The sequence below is a fragment of the Tamandua tetradactyla genome, chromosome 6 (genome assembly GCF_023851605.1).
Source record: "Tamandua tetradactyla isolate mTamTet1 chromosome 6, mTamTet1.pri, whole genome shotgun sequence".
NCBI classification, from domain to species: domain Eukaryota; kingdom Metazoa; phylum Chordata; class Mammalia; order Pilosa; family Myrmecophagidae; genus Tamandua; species Tamandua tetradactyla.
Genome location: NC_135332.1, coordinates 113,460,985 through 113,483,877, shown reverse-complemented (window position 1 = coordinate 113,483,877; position 22,893 = coordinate 113,460,985). Strand labels below are relative to the sequence as shown.

Genomic DNA, 22,893 nt, shown 5'->3' with positions numbered 1-22,893 from the left:
AAATGTAAAATGGTGCAACCACTGTGGAAAGCAATGTGGAGGTTCCTCAAAAAGTTAAATACAGAATTGCCATATGATCATTGCAAACAGGCAGCTGAAGGAGAAGGGGAGAAGGAAAAGAAGAAGAAAATGATGGTGATGATGATCTGCCCAGAAGAGAGTTTTACTCTCTGGATGTGCTTTAGCCTATCCAAGGTTTATAACCCAGGGACACATGTCCATTCCGTGAATTTATTCAGTAATGATCAAGTGTCTACCATAATGCAAACTATTCTAAAGGGTATTATTATATATATGGACATGAATAAAATAAATAGAGATGGTAAAATAAAAGAAATAGCATGCAATGATTTCATATTGAGGAAAGCTTTGAATCTACAGTGGGGAAATTTTTAGTTCAACCATAATTATTAGAAAATTTGGGAACTAATTTTCAAAAGAAAGACCACTTCGATGTTGTTAGTTTTAAAGAGACTTTTATTTTATGGAGCTTCATTTTTTTAATATAGGTCCTGAACATATTGCTGTATCTTTTTAGTCCCTTCGTATAGACTGCTGGTTCTCAAAAAAGCATATTGAAATTGTCCTAAGAAGATGAACCTCTATCCTATTGGGGGGGGGGGGAACTGTCAAAGATAGAGATTATGTAACTATTGTTAGTTACCTTTTCTATTATTTGATAATCCTACTCATGTGTTTTAAAAAATATCAACTTGTCACCTAAAATCCCCCCCCATCTCTTTTTTGAGAATGTTAGGAATAAGCGGGTAAAATACTTACCACCAGAAAGACTTCAGAAAAAGTAAAACTAACTTCTGTACATTAAACCTAGTAATGAAAACTGCCTCTAGGAAGAACAAAAAACATTTTTAATGTTATACAAAATAACACATCCTTACAGACGTTTCAGCATGGCGAAGAGCAAGGCTTTGATCTCACGCTGTACATTTTGTGCCGTGGTCAATATAATACATAGGTTGTTCATTGGGCATATTTTATTGCTTATATTATATTTGTATGATTAAACTTCAAATGTCAATGATTTGTCAAAGAGTATATATTTTACATCATCTCATAAGATTGGCTAAATTGTGAATCAAGTTTGGCCATCTGATCTCTGGGTTATTAGTCAACTCCTTTGATACAAAGACATGTACATATCATATATGTAAATGAATTTCAGAGCTTTGGGATTGAATGTCTGAGTTTGAGTTAGGAGCCAGTGTAATTAACTGAAAAAATAAGTAGAAATTAGGTGATGAAGTTCAGCTTTAGAAGGAGTAATGGATTTTGGGATAAAGCCTGAGAGAATTCTGTCTTTAGAAATCAGATATGTGTTCTGGCTCTGCTGTACTGCCTTTGTGATATTGGGTCAGATTGATGTGCCTTTTAGTTTCCTTATCCATTAAATGGGGATATGTAGTCACCCATCTCATGGACTGAAGTGTCAGTACTTTAAGTACATTATGTAAATACTTTAAGACATAATATATTCCACAAATTTATCATGATTATTCCATTGTTGTTTTATTTTCTCAAAGTCTGTTTCCTTATCCGTAGAAACAAACGTTACCTGTTCAGAGTTGTATCAATCAATTAAATGATGGCTATGAGTGTGCTCTGAAAAAATTAGAAGGGTTTATTTCCCTCATGATTTTTAGGTTGTTGCCAATTTTGTTTAAAGTTGAAGTCAGCTTTCTCTAACATAAACACATTTCACTTTTAATTATTTAAAACTTAACCATTTATTATTTTTATGCGCACCCTAGTTTAAGACAGTAATATGTAAGACCCTCGGGGGAATTTTGAGGCGTTTTCTGTGGCTTTTAGTAGAAAATTAGCCTAAAACACTTTCCTTTGTGAAATAGAGTTTGCAAAAAATTGATTGCAAAACAAGCAAAATTTTTATAAATAAAATTTTTTTCATTCACTTTTAAATATAAATCTGAGCATCCATTCCTAAGGAACACAATTGGCTTAAATGTTTTGGAAAAAATCTCACAAAGAAAACTGAATAACTTTTGTAATTTAAACATGTATTTATGATAGCGTTGGCCGCAGGTAAATCTAGGACAGGCTCTGGATTTAGAATCAGAATACTTTGGATCTGGTCCTTACTCTGGCATTAACAAGCCATTGATCTAAGATAAGTCACTCATCTTCCCTGACCCTCATTTTTTGTCATCTGTTATAAATTGAGGGAGCTGAGAGATCATCTCTTCAGCTCCCTCACAGCTGAAGAGATGATCTCTCAGCTCCTATATTAATTTAGGATTCTATTTTACTGAGAGCATCAGAGACTCAAAGTAACAGAGGCTTAAACAAAATAGATGTTTATTTCCCTCTCACTGTGGGTATTGGCAGCTCTGGGCTGGTAGAGTAACTGCTGTCCCTGGGCTGCTTCCAGTTTCTGCTCTACGATGAGCTCTTGTCCTTACAACCTGAGGGATGGCCCCAGCTGTCACCTCTGCCTTCCAAGCATCAGAAAGGAATAAAAAGAGGGAAAAAGGCTGTGAATGCCCTATCTTTGCTTACATTATTGGCCACAACTTAGTTATATGGCCTCATCTGGCTGCAAGAGAGGCCAAAAGCCTGATAGATATCAGGGATTCTATTTCTCTAGACCAGGGGTTGGTAAACTCTGGCCCATGGGCCACATCCAGCGCTCTGCCTGTTTTGAAGAATAAAATTTTATTGGAGCACGCTCATGGCTATTTGTTTACATATACATATGCGCTGCTTTAGCACTCCTACAACTGAGTTGAATAGTTGTAACGAACTGACCTTCCAAGTGGAAATAATTTACTATCCGACCGTCTTTTTTAGAAAAAAAAAAAATCTTCTAAACTGTTCTAAAAGAAAGAAGAATAATCACTAAGGGATAAGTAGCTAATCTCTGCCAAAGCTCCCTTCTAAATTATATGATCACTGAAAAACAAAAAGCCCCAACAATTAATTTCATAAACATTGGAATAATTTTGAAAATGTTAGTGAATACTGAAACACCAAGTTCTTTCTTGTTCTAACAGGCTGAAACTTGAATTGCTCCTGTTACATTGCCTTTGTTTTGTTCTCTCCATATCCTCATAATGGTTGCTTTCATTTCTTGCCTGGTTGTCTAAGAGGTCAGCTAAACTTCTCTCCAGTTATAAGTAAAAAACCAAACAAGCCGCAACAACAAAAATTTCTATTTGGCATGTGCCTTGCATATTCATTTTGGTGAAAGCAAAAATGTGGAGAATGCATACTATTCTAGTGAAGCCCCCCTAGCTTTGTATCTGGGATTGACGGTCACTGGGGAGGCATCAGGCTGACAGGTGTGCCATGGCCGTGGGTTGGGTGGTCCACGGCTTTGGCAGTGGCTGGACTGCGTTTTCTTCCTTTGGTGGTTAATAAGTATCATTCGGGGTAAAATTTTAAACAGCTATTATATTTATCTTCTTTTTTTAAGCTTTTTCAGATATATTACTGTCTTCCAAAGAGAAGTTTTATTTGAAAATATGTGACTTTATTTCTCAAAACCAAGAATAGATAAGGGATTAAGACTTTTTGAAAGGATTAGGTGTTTGGCTGAGAGGTTTATGGGGATCAGTTTGTGGTGCTTTTTAATGCATTAGGGAGGTGCACAGGCACTGTGTCATCTGTTTTCTTTCTAGTGATTTCTACTCAAAGGATAATTTTTAGAATGTGGATGAAATGGATTTCTGAAAGCTAAGTTTTCTTAGTGAGTAGGTTTTTTGCCACTCAGAGCTGCTTAGATTATTAGAAATCTAATCCATTTGTTAAACTTACATTGTGGGCTTCATTCCCTGATGGGAATGTTCTTTGAAACACAACATCTTTAGGTAGAAAGTGCAGTATGTAGTATGCTGATTGCAAGTATCTATTCCTAATGGTCACTGCTTTGCCTTATGTTCTTGGTTTTTCTTGCTTATGCTACCTCATTCGGAGAGCAAGGAGGCTTGGTTGTGTCATTTTGAGCTTTCTTTAGTTATAAAATGTTCTCATCTTTAATAAACTTGGCTCTCAGTAAACCCAGTTTAATGGGTAGATGAGAAGAGCGTATACTTGGGGTGTCATTTATTTTCCATGTGTGCCCCATTCCTTCTCCTCCTCTAGATTTTTGCTCAAAGGGTACCTTCCTTACCTGGTATACCTCTTTAGAATCACAGCCCCTCTCCCAGCACTTCTGATTTCCCCTTACTCTGTCATGTATTTTTTCTTTTTTTGGCAATGCTTTTCATTTTCTGACATTCAGTATGATTTGCTTAGCTTACTTATTTATGGTCTCTCCCCCTGCTCCCCGGCCCCCAGTAGATTGTATGTGAAACATGAGCAGGAATTTTTGTCAGTTTTATTTACCATGTATTTCCAGAGTCTACAACAGGGATGACTCATAGTAGATTGTTTTCTTTCTTCTTTTTTTTTATTAATTAAAAAAAATTTTTTAAATACCAAAAAATACCAAACAAATGCACACATTCGTAACTTTTGATCATTCTGTTCTTCATAGTAGATTCTTAATAAATGATTGCTGTTGAGTAAGATACGTACTTTAAAAAGGTGTAGTTTATGTTTTCTGAAAGTTATATTTAACAACATGTTCATAAATAGCACAAGTGAATCTTAGCGCAGTTTCTACTTATATGATTGAAGATTAAAAACAAAACATAATAAAGGGTATCTACAAAAACCCCACAGCTAACATACTTATTAGTGTTAGACTGGATACTTCCCCCTAAGATCAGGAACACTTACTTGTATTCAACATTGTGCAAATTATTTGCAAGTAATATATCTGATAAGGGTGCTTAAGTGTGTGTGTGGAGGGTAAGCATCCAAGTTGGGAAGGAAGAAGCAAACTCTATTTTCAGATGATGTAATTTTACATAGAGAAAATCCTAAGGCATTCACTTGAACTAATGAACAAGTTCAGTAAAGTTGCATGATACAAGATTAATATACAAAAACCACTTGCATTGTTGAATCCTAAAAGGAAATTAAGAAGGCAATTGCATTTATAATAGCATCAAAAGGAATAAATTACTTATGAATAAATCTAACCAAAGAATTGCAAAACTTACACTCTGAAAACTACAAAATATTATTGGAAGAAACAAGACTTAAATGTAAACAAAGACATCCTATGTTCATGGATTGGAAGAATTAGTATTGTTAAGATGGCTGTACTCTCCAAATTGATCTGCAGACTCCATTAAATCCCTGTCAGAATTCCAACTGGCTTCTTTGCAGAAATTGATGAGCTGATTCTAAAATTCATAAGGAAATACAAGGGACCCAGAATAGCTAAAAAGCAGTCCTTAGAAAAACTCCCACTTCCCAGTTTTAAAACTTGCTACAAAAAAATCATAAACAAGATAATGTGGTACTGGCGTGAGGTTCAGCATATAGGCCAATGGAATAGAATCAAGAGTCCAGAAATAAACCTGTGGCTAATTGATTTTTGACAAAGGCCAAGGTCATTCAATGGGGGAATGAATAGACTTTTCAACAAATAATGGTGAGACAACCATTGCAAATGGTGCTAGGCTATCCACGTACAAAAGAATGAAGCTGGGCCCTATTGAGGATATGATTTAATCATATCCCTCACAAAAGGCTTTTTCAGGTCCCAATCCCTGAATATATGAATGTGAATCTATTTTTAAATAAGACCTTTGAGGATGTTATTAAGGTGTGCCCAAACCAAATGAGGGAGGCTTATTTCAAATCAAGTGAAAGCTTAAGCCCTCATAAGGAAAGGAAACTGGACAAAGAAAGAGAAGCCCCAGGGACCAGCCAGAAGCTAGAAGTCAGTGAAACCAGAAGAGAAGAGAGATGCAAGCATTTGCATTGCCATGTGATGGAAAAGTCAAGGACAAAGTACAGTCAGCAACCAGGTCCTGAATCCCAGTCTTCAGGGAGAAAGCTTCATCTTGCTGACATCCCAATTTTGTACTTCTCTTAGCCTCCAAACCATGAACCGATAAATTACCATTGTTGAAGTCAACCCATTGTATAGTATTTATTTTGACACTGAGGAAACTAAAACAGACCCCTACCTCACACCATATACTAAAATTAATTCAAAATGGATCAAAGACTTAAATGTAAGAACTAAAATTATAAAACTCTTAGGAGAAAATATAGCAGTTTAGATTACTTCAGGTTTGGAATGTTTTCTTTGATATGGCACCAAAAATGCAAGCAATAAAAGAAGAAAATAGATAAGTTAGACTTTAACAAAATTAAAGACTAAAAGGAAAATACACAAGTTAGACTTCAACAAAATTAAAAACTTTTGTCCTTCAGTGGACAGCATCATAAAATGAAAAGACAAGCATAGAATGGGAGCAAAGATTTGCAAATAATATACCTGATAAGGGACTTGTATCTAGAATATATAAAAACTCTTACATCTCAATGGTAAAAAGGTAAACAACCCAATTAAAAAATGGGCAAAGGACTTGAATAGCTATTTCCCAATGGAAAATACACTAATGGTCAAAAAGTGCAAGAAGAGATGCTCAACATCAGCAGCCACTTTGGAAATGCAAATCAAACCCACAATGTGATTCCACTTCACACCAACTAGGATAGCTATAATAAAAAGACCAGATAATAACAAATGTTGCTGAGTATGCAGAGAACTCAGAGCTCTCATAAAATGCTGGTGGGAATGTAAACGGTGCATCCTTTTTGGAAAGCAATCTGGCAGTTCCTTAAAAGGCTTTAAAAAAAGAGTTACCATATAACCCAGAAATTCCACTCCTAGTTACTGTGCTGGTTTGAAAGGATGTGTGTCCCCTAGAAAAGCCATGTTTTAATCAAAATCCCATTTTGTAAAGGCAGAATAATCCCTATTCAATACTGTATGTTTGAATCTGTAATTAGATCATCTCCCTGGAGTTGTAATTTAACCAAGGGTGGTTATTAAGCTGGATTAGGTGACGTCGTGTCTCCACCCATTTGGGTGGGTCTTGATTAGTTTCTGGAGTCCTATAAAAGAGGAAACATTTTGGAACATGAGGGAGATTTGGAGAGAGCAGAGAATGCTGCAGCACCATGAAACAGAGAGTCCAAGAGCCAGCGACCTTTAGAGATGAAGAAGGAAAACGCCTCCCGGGAGCGTCATAAAATCGGAAGCCAGGAGAAAAAGCTAGCCATGTTCGCCATGTGCCCTTCCAGCTGAGAGAGAAGCCCTTACTGTGTTCGCCATGTGCCTTCTCACTTGAGAGAGAAACCCTGAACTTCATCAGCCTTCTTGAACCAAGGTATCTTTCCCTGGATGGATGCCTTAGATTGGACATTTCTATAGACTTGTTTTAATTGGGACATTTTCTCAACCTTAGAACTGTAAACTAGCAACTTATTAAATTCCTCCTTATAAAAGCCATTCCATTTCTGATATTTTGCATTCCAGCAGCTAGCAAACTAGAACAGTTATATTCCCAAGAAAATAGCAGCATTATTCTTAAAAGCCCTAAAGTGGAAACAACTCAAATGTCCATCAGCTGATGAATGTATAAGCGAAAATTGTTTATCCATACAATGAAATACTAGTCAGCTATAAAAAGAAATGACGTTCTGTTACATGTATGGCATGGATGAATCCTGAAAATATTTAAGTGAAAGAAGCCAGTTAGAAAGGACCACAGATTGTATGATTCCATGTATATGAAATGTCGAAAATAGGCAAAATTATAGAGACAGAAAGAAAAGTAATGGTTGCCTGGAGCTGGGGAGGGAGTTGGGAGAAAAAGGGAGTGACTACTAAATGGTATGATACGTTTTTTTGAGGGGTGATGAAAATATTCTAAAATTGATTGTGGTGATGGTTGCATAACTTTGCAGATGTGCTATACACTGTTAAATTGCACGCTTTGAATAGGCGAATTGTATGGTATATGGATTATATCTCAAAAAAGCTGTCATTAAAACAAGAGAGAAAGAAATCAGTCTAACACATCTGAATCAATGAGCTGACTATATTTATTAAATGGCGGTTTTGATCCACCCTAACTGGTAGAATTAATGTATTTTTTAAAGAGCAAGTTTCCACCTGTCCCTTGAGAGGCAAGAACACTCTTAACTGGTATAGGCCGGGTATGCAGAAATTTGTCTGAGTTTCTTTTTCTTCAGAAAAACAGTTTTAAAAATATGCTTGCATCTCCCAGGGGTTTTGTCAGGTATATGTATCCAGGCTATTAGTGGATATAATGACCATCAAATGTTTTGTTGGAAAAGCTTCGAGAGCTGTTGGATTTGGACATCAATGGAATAGGGAGACATTGAAAACTGCTGACAAAAAATGGGTCTTACCTGAAGGGCCTCCATAGAGGATTTATGCTAGGTCCAGGCACATATCTGTACATCTTGCCCCATATGAACGACAACTCAGTACAGTACCGTCATAGCAGTCTCTTTCTTTGGGACTTATTTTGATAACTGAGAAAGGTAAAAAGGTTACTGTTATTCTCTGGTGAAATTTCCTCTATAAAAACTACCCTGCTACCCCACCTTTTGCATTAATTTGCTTAAAGCTTTTGCAGTTTCATCTTTGGTTTCCCAGAGTCAGGGAAAGACAGAAATAAACACTCTGGTTTTTGCATTTCATCATTTCGAGTTGTTTTTGTCCTCTGTGGTTTTATTGCCTGGATGCAGAAAACTCTTTTAGGTTGGGCAGCCATCACTGATGAAATATTAATTTGATTTGATTTGATTTTTGAGTTGCTCATGTGACACAGCTTGGAATTTGCTTTTATGCATTATTTTAGCCAGAGCTTTGCAGAAACCCCAAATGAAAAGCATGGTTGTTTTCTCTGTTGAATGTACCTTTTATTACCTTTCCTTCAGTGCTCCCAAGACCTCAAATCCCCTGAGATTGGGGCTCTCATATTTCTCTCCCACTGAACAGTGTCTCCCTGTATTGGCAAAGAGTCGAAGAAAGTGTGGCTGGGGTGAATGAGACCCGTTTGCCTTAATCGGAGTTAAATATGAGCTTTATATAGATATCTCCATGCTGAAGTCATCAGGGCTGAGGTTTTCAGGAGTATCTTATTCCTTTGGAAATGTTTATAAATGTCAGGATGCTAGAAATTCTAGAGTATTCTCTATTGGTTAGCAGCAAGTGGTCCTATCTGAGACCCACTGTGACCCTTTGTGGGGTACCTGACGGATGAAGCCGTCGTCACTGATGTCTGCACGTGCCACTTTCTCCAACCAAAGCTACAAAGGGGTGAACTATGAGACAAATTCTCTGCAGCAGCTCTGTGTCAGGCCTTGTCTTTGCCTTGGGAAAGCTCCTAAAAAATTTCCTGTGTTCTTCCACTTGACTAATGAACTTCTCTTCATGTCCTAATAGCTTTGATTGTCGCACATGCTGTTCAACTCAGCGACACTCGGGCTGCCTCTCCTTTACGCATAGTCAAGAGGACTTGGTTAGTTGCCTTACCACCTCTCCTCCTAATTTGGCTTTACATTATGACGTGAAACGTTATGGGTTTAAGGACAAAGTTTCTTCCCTGTCTTAAAGCAGCTGCAGAATTTTTTTTTTTTTTAATGCTGATTATATGCCTAGTTCATCATTTGTGAAGGGCTATCTGGGATTTTTCACAGAAGTGATGTTGACATAGATGAAAGAGAAAGAGCTCTGTGTTTTTGTGAGAATTTGTAGATTTATGTATGGTTTATGGAAATGTGTATTTACTGTGCTGTCTATTTTCAGATCATTTAAAATTTATTAACTTGAGGTTATGATTTTGAAAATATTCTTTTTCATTATTCTCCTCTGAGACAGTAATTAATGCATATTTCCTATAGGAAAATATTTGTAAAAGAAAGCGGAAGCTTAAAGGGCAAAACAATTTGTCCTAGGCTATCAGAAAACATTTCTTTTGTATCGTATGATTAGATACACTTGACTTTTTCCCTGCTGTCCCACTCATCAGATGTTTCTTTGTCTGTAACAGGGAGTGAAAACTTTATTTTTTCCAATCTAAGATTCCATGGATTGGGAGATGCATAAAGATTTTGAGTTGCTGTGGGAGAAAAATGCTTCCAATTAAACTATTACCCCAGGCTAAGATACTGTTGATTATAAGACACCTTCTGATTCCAGAACAGCTCAAAATCCATGACATCTTTTTTTTTTTACATGGTCAGGCACCGAGAGTCGAACCCGGGTCTCAGGCTTGGCAGGCGAGAACTCTGCCTGCTGAGCCACTGTGGCCCGCCCAATCCATGACATTTTGAGAATTAAATGAGGTACTACTTAACTGAGTTAGCACAGTGCCTGGCATAGAGTAAACATCTGTGTGTGTGTGCATGCACGAGCACATGTACTCAGGGTGAGACCAAGAGGGTGAGAGAGGGAATGAGAGTGGATTGTATTTCCTTCTTTTCCAGGTCCTTGTTCAACTTTTTCCCTCCCCTGTGCCCTGCTGTATTCCCCAAGGCAGCAGTGGGACCTGTCATGTTGGATGAGAATGGCATTCCTTATTTATTCATAGTCTTGTGTTTGCAAGATGTTTAATTTCACCCTATCTTAAGAAAACTTTGGATTGGGACATCAGAGAGGCAGTGGAACCTAGAGAGAAGAGCATGGGGACATCTAAGATTCTGAGAATCAGTCTACATTAACTTAATTCTCCTCAGTGGGACCTTTTGTACCACTGTAATTTCACAATAGGGAGAGCTACTTTCGTGACATACCTTGTTACCTTAGGTGGCTTGGCAGTTAAGCCTCTGTTAACAAAGCTGGGTTCATAATTTTGGTAAAAGTTAAGTTTTTCAGGCAGCAATCTTGATATTTAGTGCCTCTCAAACTTTACACTGATTTTAACCCTAACTCAGCTCATTGATTTATCATCTGTAAAATGGAATATTGCCTATTTAAGGAATAACTGAAAACTGAAATGAATGAGTCAACCATTTGAAGATTTTGCATAAGAAGTTCTCAGTAACAAAATTCATTCATTCATCCATACATCTATCAGGCCCTGGTAAATGCTAGAAAGGAGGGAAAAATAACAAAGCCATGGTTTCTACAGTCCACAGGAAACTCAGTCTAAGTAGGAAAGACAGAGAACAGAGTACAATAGAGCATGGCAGGTATCACAACAGCGATTGGCCTTGGGTGCTGTGGAAGCAAATTGTTTTTCTTAACAACAGCGCTATTGAAGTTCCTTGAGCCTAAGACGTTTTTGATGATTGATTTACCTCATTTTATCCTTGCCTCCTTCGGTTCAAGTTTTTTGTGTGCTCCAGATCATATGTGAAAGCTTAGGATGCGTCCGTTTATGATACAGATAATGTGTACATATTGACAAAACTTGAGGAAAAATTCAGCCAGTAGCTTTTGTGTTTTGTAATGAACTGAATGGCATTTTTCATAAAGACCTTTTGGCTTCATGAAACCACAACTCTATAAAGGTGAGCAATATTGTGACCCAGGACGAGAAACTTCGAGATTCTAAGTTTATGGTTTAATAGTGCCTGACATAAGAGTCAGTGAGAAAGTTGTACCATTAATGTGTCCAGTTGCTTGGATAAATAAGTAAATTAAAGGTTTTCTACTGGAAAGCAGAAGGATGTTTTCAGAGCCTTTATGAACAAAGAGCAATCCTCTACCTTGTCAATGCGTAAAATGGCAATGAGTTCTTTAGCTTCAGATATATGCACACCGTAACTAAGTATCTAGGAGGTTTGTATGTTTAACACGTAGTAGCTAAATGTCAAGCAAAGGTTTATATATTAAGAATTGGCAGAGGTTTATGTTGAACCATTAATATTTTGATAGCTTAAATTCAATCCTGTAGATTAAATAGCACATAGAAACTTGTCTAATTATAATTCCAACATATTTGTGCAAATGCTGAACTCATTAATATTAGGTAGATAAGGATATTCATACTTGTTAAAATGATGGCGACAGTCATCCTTTTCTGAGTACATGCTATGGGTCAGACACTGTTCTAAGTGCTTCATGTGTCTGAACTTATTTAATGCTAATATCTTATGAGGAAGGTGCCATCATCCACATTTTGCAGATGAGAAAGTCTAAGGCCTAGAAGTGCTCAGCGCTTTACCCAAGGGCATACGACTTGTTGGTGGCAGAGCTGAGATTTGAGCTCCAGGAAACCAGCTGCAAAGCCCATATTCCTACCTGGATCTGATGCTTAAACATCTGGAATTATTGTCCTCTGTCATATACCACCTTCAATCCCTGGATTTGGTCCACATCTGTCTGCCTGTCTGTGTCCCCAGATAGCTTCCAGAGGTGTCCCTGGGCATCAGTTGGTTGCCTTTTTCCTGCCTGCCTGTCCCCACTCTCTGCAAGCCACAGCCACCAGTGAGTTCAAGGAGCAGAAACTCGGGGACAGGACCCCCGCCCTGCTGGGGTAGGGAAAGGGGACTGGGTCAGAGGCAGAGGCTCAAAGGAGGGGGAGGCAGTGAGAAGGGTCTGGGGTCTGGGATCTGGAGACAGGAAAGGGAAGGCTGAACATGGAAAGAAGAGGGCAGGGCGTGAGCCAGAGATGTGGATTTGAGCTCACCCTGGGAGGACAGCCTTCCACAGAGAGCAGGAAGTTGAGGAGGTCCATCTGGGTGGCAGTGGGGGTCAGTGGGGAAGCGGACTCACAGCTCTTCCACCTCAGAACTGCACACTCTCTATGGGCTAACTTCAAACTAATACAGCTGGTTTACCCAGAGCTAGGGGCTCAGCAAAGGGGGCTGTGAGATGGCGCTATTATCGTCCCCCTGCCCACCAGTACCACATCTTCCTTACTGGTCCCATGTTGTCTAAAATTCCAAACACAAGACGTTTCTGTCTCTCACACAAGCAGAAAACCTGAGCAGTGTATAAATTAGCAGGGATGAACTGTCAGAACCTTTTCTGATTTGGTAGTTACAAAATTTAGATGACATTTAGGTGTCAGATGACAGTGACACCAGGAGAAAATTTTAATGGGTCTTCACTTTAATGGCTCTCTATTTGATGTAATCTCGTAGTTCCTGAGGGCAAATTTTCTATTGTTACGAGTTGAATGCTGATGAGAATGCATAGTTAAATAAACTGCTTTCCAGCAGAGGAATTTACTTTTTTATCCTACCATGGTACCTGCCACTGTATAAATTGTTCGATTGATATATGAATTGTATTGATTGCCATTTTTGTTCTAACTGGAAAGCCTTGACTATTTAATTGTATTGGTAGCATGTGTATTTTTTCTTAGTGAGGAGGCTACCTTGGTAACCAGTTTGTCCTACTGAGCTGTGGTTACTTGGCTGAAAAGACACTGGGGATGCGTTGGCTCTCAGAAGCAGAGGCAGAGGCTAATGTGGAATGAGCACTGGACTTGGAGTCAGAGCACCTCAATTTCCATTTGAAACTGTCCATTCTTTGCATGTCACTTCTCTGAGCCTCATCTGTTAAATAGGCCATTATGAGTTTTATAGGACTCCGATGAGGATGAAGAGATGAACTCTAGACAGAATTCAACCCTTAGACTAATCTCACCCTCCTCCTGTGCTAGAGCAAGGCAGCTGACCATGCACACTGATGCAATTACATGCTTCTGGAATCCGATATCATCTGGACCCACTGTGCTCTCTGCTTTCCAATTCTATTATGTATTCTTCAGTACTCCCTACACTTCCCTGCAGTGATTGTTCCAACCCTTTGCCATATTTTAAAGTTCTCAATATCCCTTCCCTCTAAAAGTTGATTTTGTTTTTGGCTATATAGAAAAAAAAAAATCAAAGCTATAAAAATTTGAATTTATAGCATGGTATCAATTCTATAAGGGAAAAGGTATAGAAAAAAGACTGGAATGAAACAAGCCAGGGGATTTTGTTCCTCTTACGATATACATTATATTATGTTTCCAAAATAATGGAAAAATAGCAAAAGAGCTACCCACCGAGTTATCCCCTGGCCCAGACAGAGGAGTCTTTCTCTTCTTATCCGGGGTTGACCTGACCTATGTGCTATTAATCCCGAAGTCTCTTGACTTCTCAAGGACTTGAATTATCATCAGGTCATCTTTTCTTCCATACCCAGGGCTCTCCCTCTTTTATAGTCCATTTTCCTCAGAATATAAATATGCTTAAGCCCCCTCCCAGCTTAGCAAGCAAAAAAATAACCCAACCCCAACTCCACCTTGGCCCCACTCTTACACTAAATCCAAACCCTTCCTTCTTTTTACAGCCAGAGTTCCAGAAAAAGCAGTCTGCATCCTTTCTCTAGATCCTCCTGACTGATTGCTCAGCCCGGGCAGCTGGCTTCTGCCCTCCTGTCACGCTTACACTTGCTCTTGCCAAGCTCTGCAGTGACCTCCTTGCCTCATTTCAGTCTTTTTTTTTTCCTCTCTGGACATCTCTGAGGCCCTTGACATCATTGTCCATTTTCTCCGTGAATTCCCCCCTCTCTCTCTGAGCCGTGCTTCTGTTGTGCAAACTGCAGACTGCGCCTGCTCACAGAAGGGCTTGTCACCTTCACAGCGTTGTGGAAAGTAGACTCCTCTAAGACAAAGTGAAGAAATCTGGTTTAGAGAGGTTGAGAAGCTCCTCCAGACACTGTGACTGGAAAGATGGAGTGAAGATTTGAACTCCAGTCTTTCTGAGTCCAGAGCTCAGTTTTTTCCATCTCAAGACAGTATTTCCTTCCTAAATTTTCTCTTGCCTTGATGGCTTCTCATTTACCTTTTTTTTCTGGGGGCTCATCTTTTTAGGATACCCCATTAGCATTGACGTACTCAGAATTTTTAAAAATTTATTTATTTATTAATTTAAAAAATTAAGAACAAACAAACAAAAACAACATATCATTCCGTTCTACATATATAATCAGTAATTCTCAATATCATCACATAGTTGCATATTCATCATTTCTTAGAACATTTGCATCAATTCAGAAAAATAAAAAGACAATCAAAAAAGAAATAAAATGATAACAGAAAAAAAAGATTATACATACCATACCCCTTACTCCTCAGTTTCATTGATCACTAGCATTTCAAACTAAATTTATCTTAACATTTGTTCCCCCTACTACTTCTTTTTATTCCATATGTTCTACTCGTCTGTTGACATGGTAGATAAAAGGAGCATCAGATACAAGGTTTTCACAATCACACAGTCACATTGTGACAGCTGTATCATTATTCAATCATCCTCAAGAAACATGGCTACTGGAACACAGCTCTACAGTTTCAGGCAGTTCCCTCCAGCCTCTCCACTACATCTTGGTTAACAAGGTGATATCTACTTAATGCGTAAGAATAACCTCCAGGATAACCTCTCGACTCTGTTTGGAATCTCTCAGCCATTGACACTTTATTTTGTCTCATTTTGCTCTTCCCCCTTTTGGTGAGGAAGGTTTTCTCAATTTCTTGATGCTGAGTCCCAGCTCATTTTAGGATTTCTGTCCCATGTTGCCAGGAAGGTCCACACCCCTGGGAATCATGTCCCACGTAGAGATGGGAAGGGTGGTGAGACTGCTCCTTGTGTTGGCTGGAGAGAGAGGCCACATCTGAGCAACAGAAGAGGCTCTCTTGGGGGTGACTCTTGGGCCTAAGTTTTAAGTAGACTTGACCTATCCTTTGTGGGGTTAAGTTTCATATGAACAAACCCCAAGACTGGGGGCTCAGCCTATAACTTTGGTTGTCCACACTGCTTGTGAGAATATCAAGAATTCAACTTGGGGAAGTTGAATTTCTCCCCATTCTCACCATTCCCTGAAGGGGACTTTGCAAATACTTTTCCACTCACCGATCAAATCACTCTGGGATTCATCGGGGCATCACTCTGGACAAGCCAACAAAATCTCACGTCCTACCCAAGATTCCAAGTACTTATGGTGTTCATTCAAGCTATCTACATAAGTTATATTAGGAAATGCACTAGTCAAAATATAAATTTTGTACCAAATAAATATTTTTTGCTTTAGTCTCACACATAAGTTGAAATTTTAAAATATTAATTACCATCTGTTTTCAGCACCCTGCAGTAATGGCATTCCTTCGTTCTTCCTCATGCACAAACATTTTTAAAATTTGGACGTACTCAGAATTTTGATGTTGGATCTTTTTCTTTCCTTACTCTGTGCAGTTTCATTGGAATTCAGCTCCAGTTTATTTCCCCAGCCCAGCTCTTCCCTGAGCATCAGGCTCATGTATTCAACAGAGTGAGGCATTTCTTCCTGGGCTTTCCTCCCCCACCCTTCACGTAGTTGAAATGGAATTCCCCACACAACTTCCCCACCTCTTTTCCTCTTTGTGTTCTGCTTCCTGACAGCCATCCTGGTGTGGTCCATGGTCCTTTCTCTTTTCCTGTCCTCCTCGTCCAGTCTGCTGCGTTCTCGGTGGAGATCCTCACTGTGACTCGTCTCCACTTCCTCTGACTCTCTCTCTTTTTTAAAAAATATTTTTGTTGAGAACTATCCACCCATGCACATACAATCTAACCATATTATACAGTCAGTGGCTCACAGTATCACCACATAGATGTACATTTTTCAGCATAATAATTTTTAGAACATTTGCATCACCCCAGAAAAAGAAAGAAATAGAAGTAAAAAGAACTCATACATCCAATACCCTTTACCCCCCCTCTCCTTGACACCAGCATTTCCATCTACCCAATTTTTATCCTTTATCTCCCCCATTGTTAATTTTTTATCCTTTTTTCCCACTCATCTGTCCATACCCTGAATAAAAGGTAACTCTCATTTTTTGACCCTCTCTAAGTTGTCTTCCATATCACTGTCAGAAATGACCCATGTGACACCCAACTCCCATCATGGCAGACCCCAGCTCAGAATTCTTGCCCAACAATATGACCAGAATTTCTTCCCATGATCTCTTGTGGCCTCACTTTCCTTTAGCTCTCTTCTCCAGGTCCCAGCACTTCCCATACTTTGGACTGCTGTGAACCCCCAAATCTGTTCTCTCATACTTCTGCACACATATTTCCCTGGTGTAATGGTATCCTCTCTGTGATGGTCCCATGGGCATGAGCCATTTCATCTCTCAAATCTTAAAGATTCTGACTTCATCGTCAAATGTCAGGTCAAATACTGCCATGTCTATGAAGCCCTCCCTGATTTCTCCCAGGAAAAACTGGGGGCCGCTGTTCCTGTATTCTCCTAATCCTTTGTATAATTATTTCATTGTGCTCTATTTGTTGACTTGTTTGTCTTTTGTGTCTCTTTTGGATTGTAAGGTTTTGGGGGCAGACACGATGGTTATTATTTTTTTTTAACTGAGAAATATAACACACCCAAAAATGAATTAAAATAATTTGGAAATAATGAATAATTATAAAGAGAACACTTGTGTAACTATTATTTAGGTCACCGAATGGAATATTTTCAACACCAAAAGAGCGCCCCCTCTTGGGGGTCCACATCCCCACCCCACCGCCTTGGATTTTGTGGCAATTGTTTCCTGGGTATTCTTCCTATTTGTCCCACCTGTTCATGCATCCTTAATCACTATAGTTTAGTCTGACCCATTCTTGAACTCTATATACATGCAGTCTTGCCTTGTATATGTGATTGTTTTGTGCTTCCCAGTCCACATTGTGCTTGTGTGATTCATCCACACAGCTGTGTGTAGCTGTGGTTTTTCATTTTTATGCTATATAGCGATATTCCATTATATGAATAACTACAAATGTATCCATTAATAGGCATTTGGCTTATTTCCAGTTTGGGGTATTACACTGCTTTCAGTATCTTGGACATTTATTTTGGTGCTGATATGCAAGAGTTTCTTCAGGATACAGCTCCAGGAATGGAGTTGCTGGGTCACAGGGTTTGTGTGTCTTCCATTCGACCAGGTGACGCCAAACCATTTTTCAAAGTGGGCATAGCGATATGTATCCCACCAGGGGTGCTGAGCCTTCCCGTTGCTCAATATCTTTGCCAACGTTGGTATCGTCAGACTTTTCCATTTTTACAAATACGATTGATGTGTACTGGCATTTCATTATGGTTTTAGTTTGCTTTTCCGTCTTGGTAATGATGTTCATTCAGCATTTTTCCATAAGTTTATTTGGTCATTCAGATTTCTTCTTTAGTGAAGCGCCTACTCAAGTCTTTACCCTTTTTTTCTTAATGGATTGTTTGTCTTTGTTTTATTGCTTTGTAAAGTTCTTTTATGAATTCTGGATATAAGTCCTTTGTTGATTGTTTTGTGTTGCAAGTAATATAATATTATAAAATCACACACACCGGAAATTTTCCATCTTCAGTGATTTCTGCTTCATCTTTGTGCTAACAAGTAAGTAGGAATAGATAGAAAGACGAGGACGTGCATACATGACTTCAAATTAACCCTATCCTTCCCTTCTTCTCCCCAGGTGTTATTATTGTCCCCAGTGCTGGTGTCGGTATTGTCCTGGGAGGCTATATTATTAAAAAATTGAAACTTGGTGCAAGAGAATCTGCAAAACTAGCAATGATCTGCAGTGGTGTGTCTTTACTGTGCTTTTCAACCCTATTTATTGTTGGATGTGAAAGTATTAACCTAGGGGGCATAAACATCCCTTATACAACGGGGTAAGTACATTTGAAGAGCCACTTCATGTCATTATAATTTAAGTGCAAAGTCCTGCAGTGTTTATATACCGCTGGTCAGACTGGTGCCCTGGACCCCAAACTGTCCCCAAGCAGAGCATGTGCTCTTGGAGGGCAGAGGCCACGGTCTTTCCTTATTCTAGGCCCCTTCTGACCTTTGCAGAGTGTCCTCCCTAGCATCTGATAACAGCAGATGAGGAGGAAATCCTTGTTGAAATAATAAAAATGGTTACTTTTTAATGTAATGTTTTGAATAGATATGGTATTTCCATTGAATGGTATTCATTGAATGGTATTCGGTGGAAATGCCATGTACAATGAAAAGTCTTCCACTTACTCAAGACCTCCATCCACTGTTTCCTCCACCCCCTCCAACCGAAAGCAGACCAGGTAATCTCTTTTATTTTTTGATTATCCTTCCAGGACTGCTTTATGCAATATATAAGAAAATATGAGTATGTATTTTTAATTTTCTCTCTTTTACATCCAAAAAGTAGTATTCTATATGTATTTTTTTTTAAATGTAACAATATACTTTGGGAATCTTTTGGTATCACTAATAATATCACTAAGAATATCTAACTCTTCTATTGACCCTACTGCATGCTAGGTGTTCTTTTAAGTTAACATATGTATTAACTCATGAATCCTCCTGACGATCCTATAAGGTAGGTGCTATTATTATTTAATTTTATAGATGATAAAACTGTGGTTCAGCTCACATGTAACCCATTGTGTGATGATAAATGTTTAGCAAATAGCTCTCCCTAAAAACAACGGGCCTCAGTTTATAGCATTTACTGATTTCTGTGGCGTAAATATTCCCACCTCAGCTGACTTCAAACCACCAACTTGATGCTGAGCAACTGAGTCAGATGCTCAGCATTTTATCCAGTTTTTCAATCACAAAGACATGAGTAGCCTAGTCAAGAGCATAGATTATAATAAAAGGTGGTAAAATAATCCGAAGGTGATGATGAGTTTTGAGTATTATCTTTGTTTTTAATGTATTTTATTTAATTGTATGTTGATATGATTTAAGTTTTAATAATAGCCCTGTTAAACAAGCAGTTGGCAAAATCCCTGAGAATTTAAGTCAGATCTTATGATCTGGTGTGGCTCCCCTCCAGCACCGTGCCGGGTGTAACCCAGGACATAATCCCAGACTCAACCCCAAGGCATCTGGTCACAGAGTGTGTGTCTTTAAGCACTACTATTTAACCACTGTTAGCATTCTGCTTTCTTCCATTTTGTAATTTAACCAGTCCCCAATTGATAGATAGTTGGATTGTTTTCAGCCTTGGTGATTAAAAACAGTGTGCAATAAATAACCTCAAGCATCTGTCATTTCCCTTAAGTGCTGCGCATCTGTAGGATGAATTCCCAGAAGTGAGATTACAATAAATTTTGCCAAATTTCCTCTACAGGTGTTTTACCCCCACCGTTCTATTTTTCTTTTATTTTTGCTCTTTCAGTTACAAGCTTCCCTCAAATTTGCAGCGACCCTTACCTCCCCTTAGTATCAGAGAATGAAAATTTCAAAAGCTAAGTAGTTGCTCTAAATGGCATAGGGCTTGCATAAAGATTGCACTTTAGGATTGGAGTGGGCAGCTGGCATTTCACTGGGGTCCCCGTGTCAGAAACTGAGGTTCTATCTCTAGGTGCTTCACTTCCTCAGGAGAAGGGTGTTCTTATCTTTTGCTTTGGCTGTGTTGGGGTAGGTAACAGAGTTATAGGTTTAGGGGCTAGGGTTCTAGAGCAGGTTGGGGGGAGGGGCCCAGGTCCCCACTGTTTAGTTGCAAACTTTCACATAATTCCCCTGCTGTCATAAAGGTCTCCTTTATGTGTGTGCTCTTAAGTCCAGAGTCTTTACTTCACTTTCTCCAGAAAATAGGGTATGGGAGGCCAGTAGTTACCTGACTAAGTAGTGTGGGGATGGAAACCTGCTTAAAATCATACCATTTGCACCATCACTTTCTTGAATTGTTTTTCCTTGAGTACTAAGGTTCTTTTCTTTTTTTTTGCCCTCACTACTTGCCTTTTTTAACGGTCATATATTTTTTAAGACCTCAGTCATACTTTCTGTTTTATTGACTCCTCTTTTTCCCTGGAATTTTTTATCCTCCTGCTTCAATTTGGACTGGTTATCCTCTTGACCTAAGTTGGGACTTCCTTTCATAGATCTCTTCAATTGCATCCACTAGTGTATGTGTTTATTAATGTCTCCTTTTGCCAAAGTAAATCCTTAGGTAACTTCTTAGGAAAGGGTACATGGGAAGAGATACTTCCTGAGCCTGCAAGTATATTAAAGTATCTTTATTCCTCTTTCACATGTAAGTGATAGTTTGATTGGCTATAGAATCCTCAGTTAAAACACTGTTGTTTTAGTTTGTAAGCTGCTGGAATTAATATACCAGAAATGGAATGCCTTTCAAAAAGGGAATTTACTAAGCTGCAAGGTACAGTCCTAAAGCATGAAAATGTCCAAGTTAAGGTACCAACAAGAGGTTTCCTTCACTCAAGAAAGGCTGATGCCATTTGGAACCACTCTGTTAGCCGGGAAGTCTCATGGCTGTCATCTGCTAGGGTCTTTAGGTTCTAGACACCTCTCTCAGCTGGTAGGGCACATGGTGACATCTGCTAGCTTTCTCTCCACATTTCATAAGGCTTCCCTGGAGGCATCTTCCTTCTGTATCTCCAAAGGTCTCCGGCTATGTGGGGGCTATTGGTTCTGTTGGTGCTAAAGCTTTTTCCAAAATGGTTTCCTCTCAAAGGGCCCCAGTAAGTAATCCCACCCTGACTGGGTGGAGACACATCTCCATGGAAACCATCTAATCAAAAGTTACCACTCACAATTGGGTGGGTCACATCTCCATGGAAACAATCAGAGGTCCTGCTCAGCAATGTTGAATGAGGATTAAAGAACATAGCTTTTGTACAGTACACAACAGATTTAAACTGGCACAATTGTTTTCCTGGGAACTTTGAAGCCATTTCTTTGTCTTTTAGCATTTAATGTAGCTGATATGAAATTTAATTCCAGAACTAGTTCTCATTTCTTTGTGGAGAACTTTATTTGGAAATTTTAAAGATATTTTATTCAAGGTGATCAGAAATTTCCTAAGGACATTTCATGAAGGCTTTTCCCCTCAGATCTGGTCTTGGCTAGATCCTTGGCTAGAAATTCTATTTCTCAGAGAGGGCTTTCCTCATTGCCCAGTCTAAGGAAGTCCACTCTCCCAGTCATTCTCTATCATAGTACTCCTCCTTAGTTTCCTCACAGCACTTAACACCATGTAAAATTGTCTGGTTTATTTTCCTTATCGTTTTCTGTTGCTAAAATATGAGCTCCTTGAGGACACTATGTATGTAATAATTGTATCCCAACTATCTAAAGCAATGCCTGGTATATATTGAATGAATGAATGAAGGTCTTAGCACAGGACTTTGTTCATTCACTGCACTAGTTGTTGTCTGAATTCCCTTAACTTAACATATCTTCTTTACCTCAAGGAAATTTTGTTACTATGCCTTTCTTCGTTCTCTCCCCTCCATTTTCTTGTTTTGCTCCGTGACTCCTGTCAATAAAATTTTGGACCTTACAGACTGGTTACCTCTGCATTCTAGTTATTCCCTAAATATAAATTTTTTATTTTGACCATAACTTTTTTCTTCATTGTATTCCGAGTGTTCCCTTTTATAGCATCTTGATGTCTTGGGAAGTAGTGTCTTCTTGGCTTTCTCTACCTATGTAATTAGATTTTTTTTTTTTAATTTTGTTTCTGGTGCCTAAAATTTTTTCTTTTGGTCTTAAGGGTCAGTTTTTCTCTTTGTTTGTACTGGGCTTTAATCTCTATGTTTCTAGTTGTGTCCACTTGCTGAGATCCTGTGGTCGCTTCCCGAGTGAGTAACTACTGTGGATAGTCTATTTTGGGGGTAAGGCTATTGGCCAGATGGATTTTTCTCCTTATTGGAACTTCTGACTTAGAACTCTGTGTGGTGCTGCATGGGGCAACTTATGTCCACTAGGAAAGTACTCAGGAGGCTCAGCAAGTAGAAGGTGACCATACGGGTCAGGTTTCAATCAGGAAGATACATCGCTGAAAGTATTATGGGAATAAACATTTTAAGATGAGAATCAGAGGAAGAGAAAATTGTGCAAATAAATGTGGAAAGAACTGTGGGAAATAAAGTGTGGAAGGAGGAAGCCGGAGAATCAGGGAAACAGTCAGTCATCCTTATCTGCCCAGAGTCTGGCAAGGTGGACATGTTGTGTTTGGCTGTGGATGGGACCACTTGGCTAGACCTTGTGT

The 22,893-nt window shown here is 38.8% G+C and overlaps 1 protein-coding gene across 2 annotated transcripts in view; it reads left to right on the top strand.

Annotated features, from left to right (window-relative positions):
* Positions 1–22,893, top strand: part of SLCO5A1 (solute carrier organic anion transporter family member 5A1) — a 169,898-nt gene that overhangs the window by 104,247 nt on the left and 42,758 nt on the right. For both annotated transcript variants that reach the window (XM_077166962.1, XM_077166961.1), the window contains one exon: positions 18,364–18,562. In XM_077166962.1, coding sequence (XP_077023077.1) covers positions 18,364–18,562 — 199 coding nt within the window. The remainder of the gene's footprint in view (positions 1–18,363; positions 18,563–22,893) is intronic.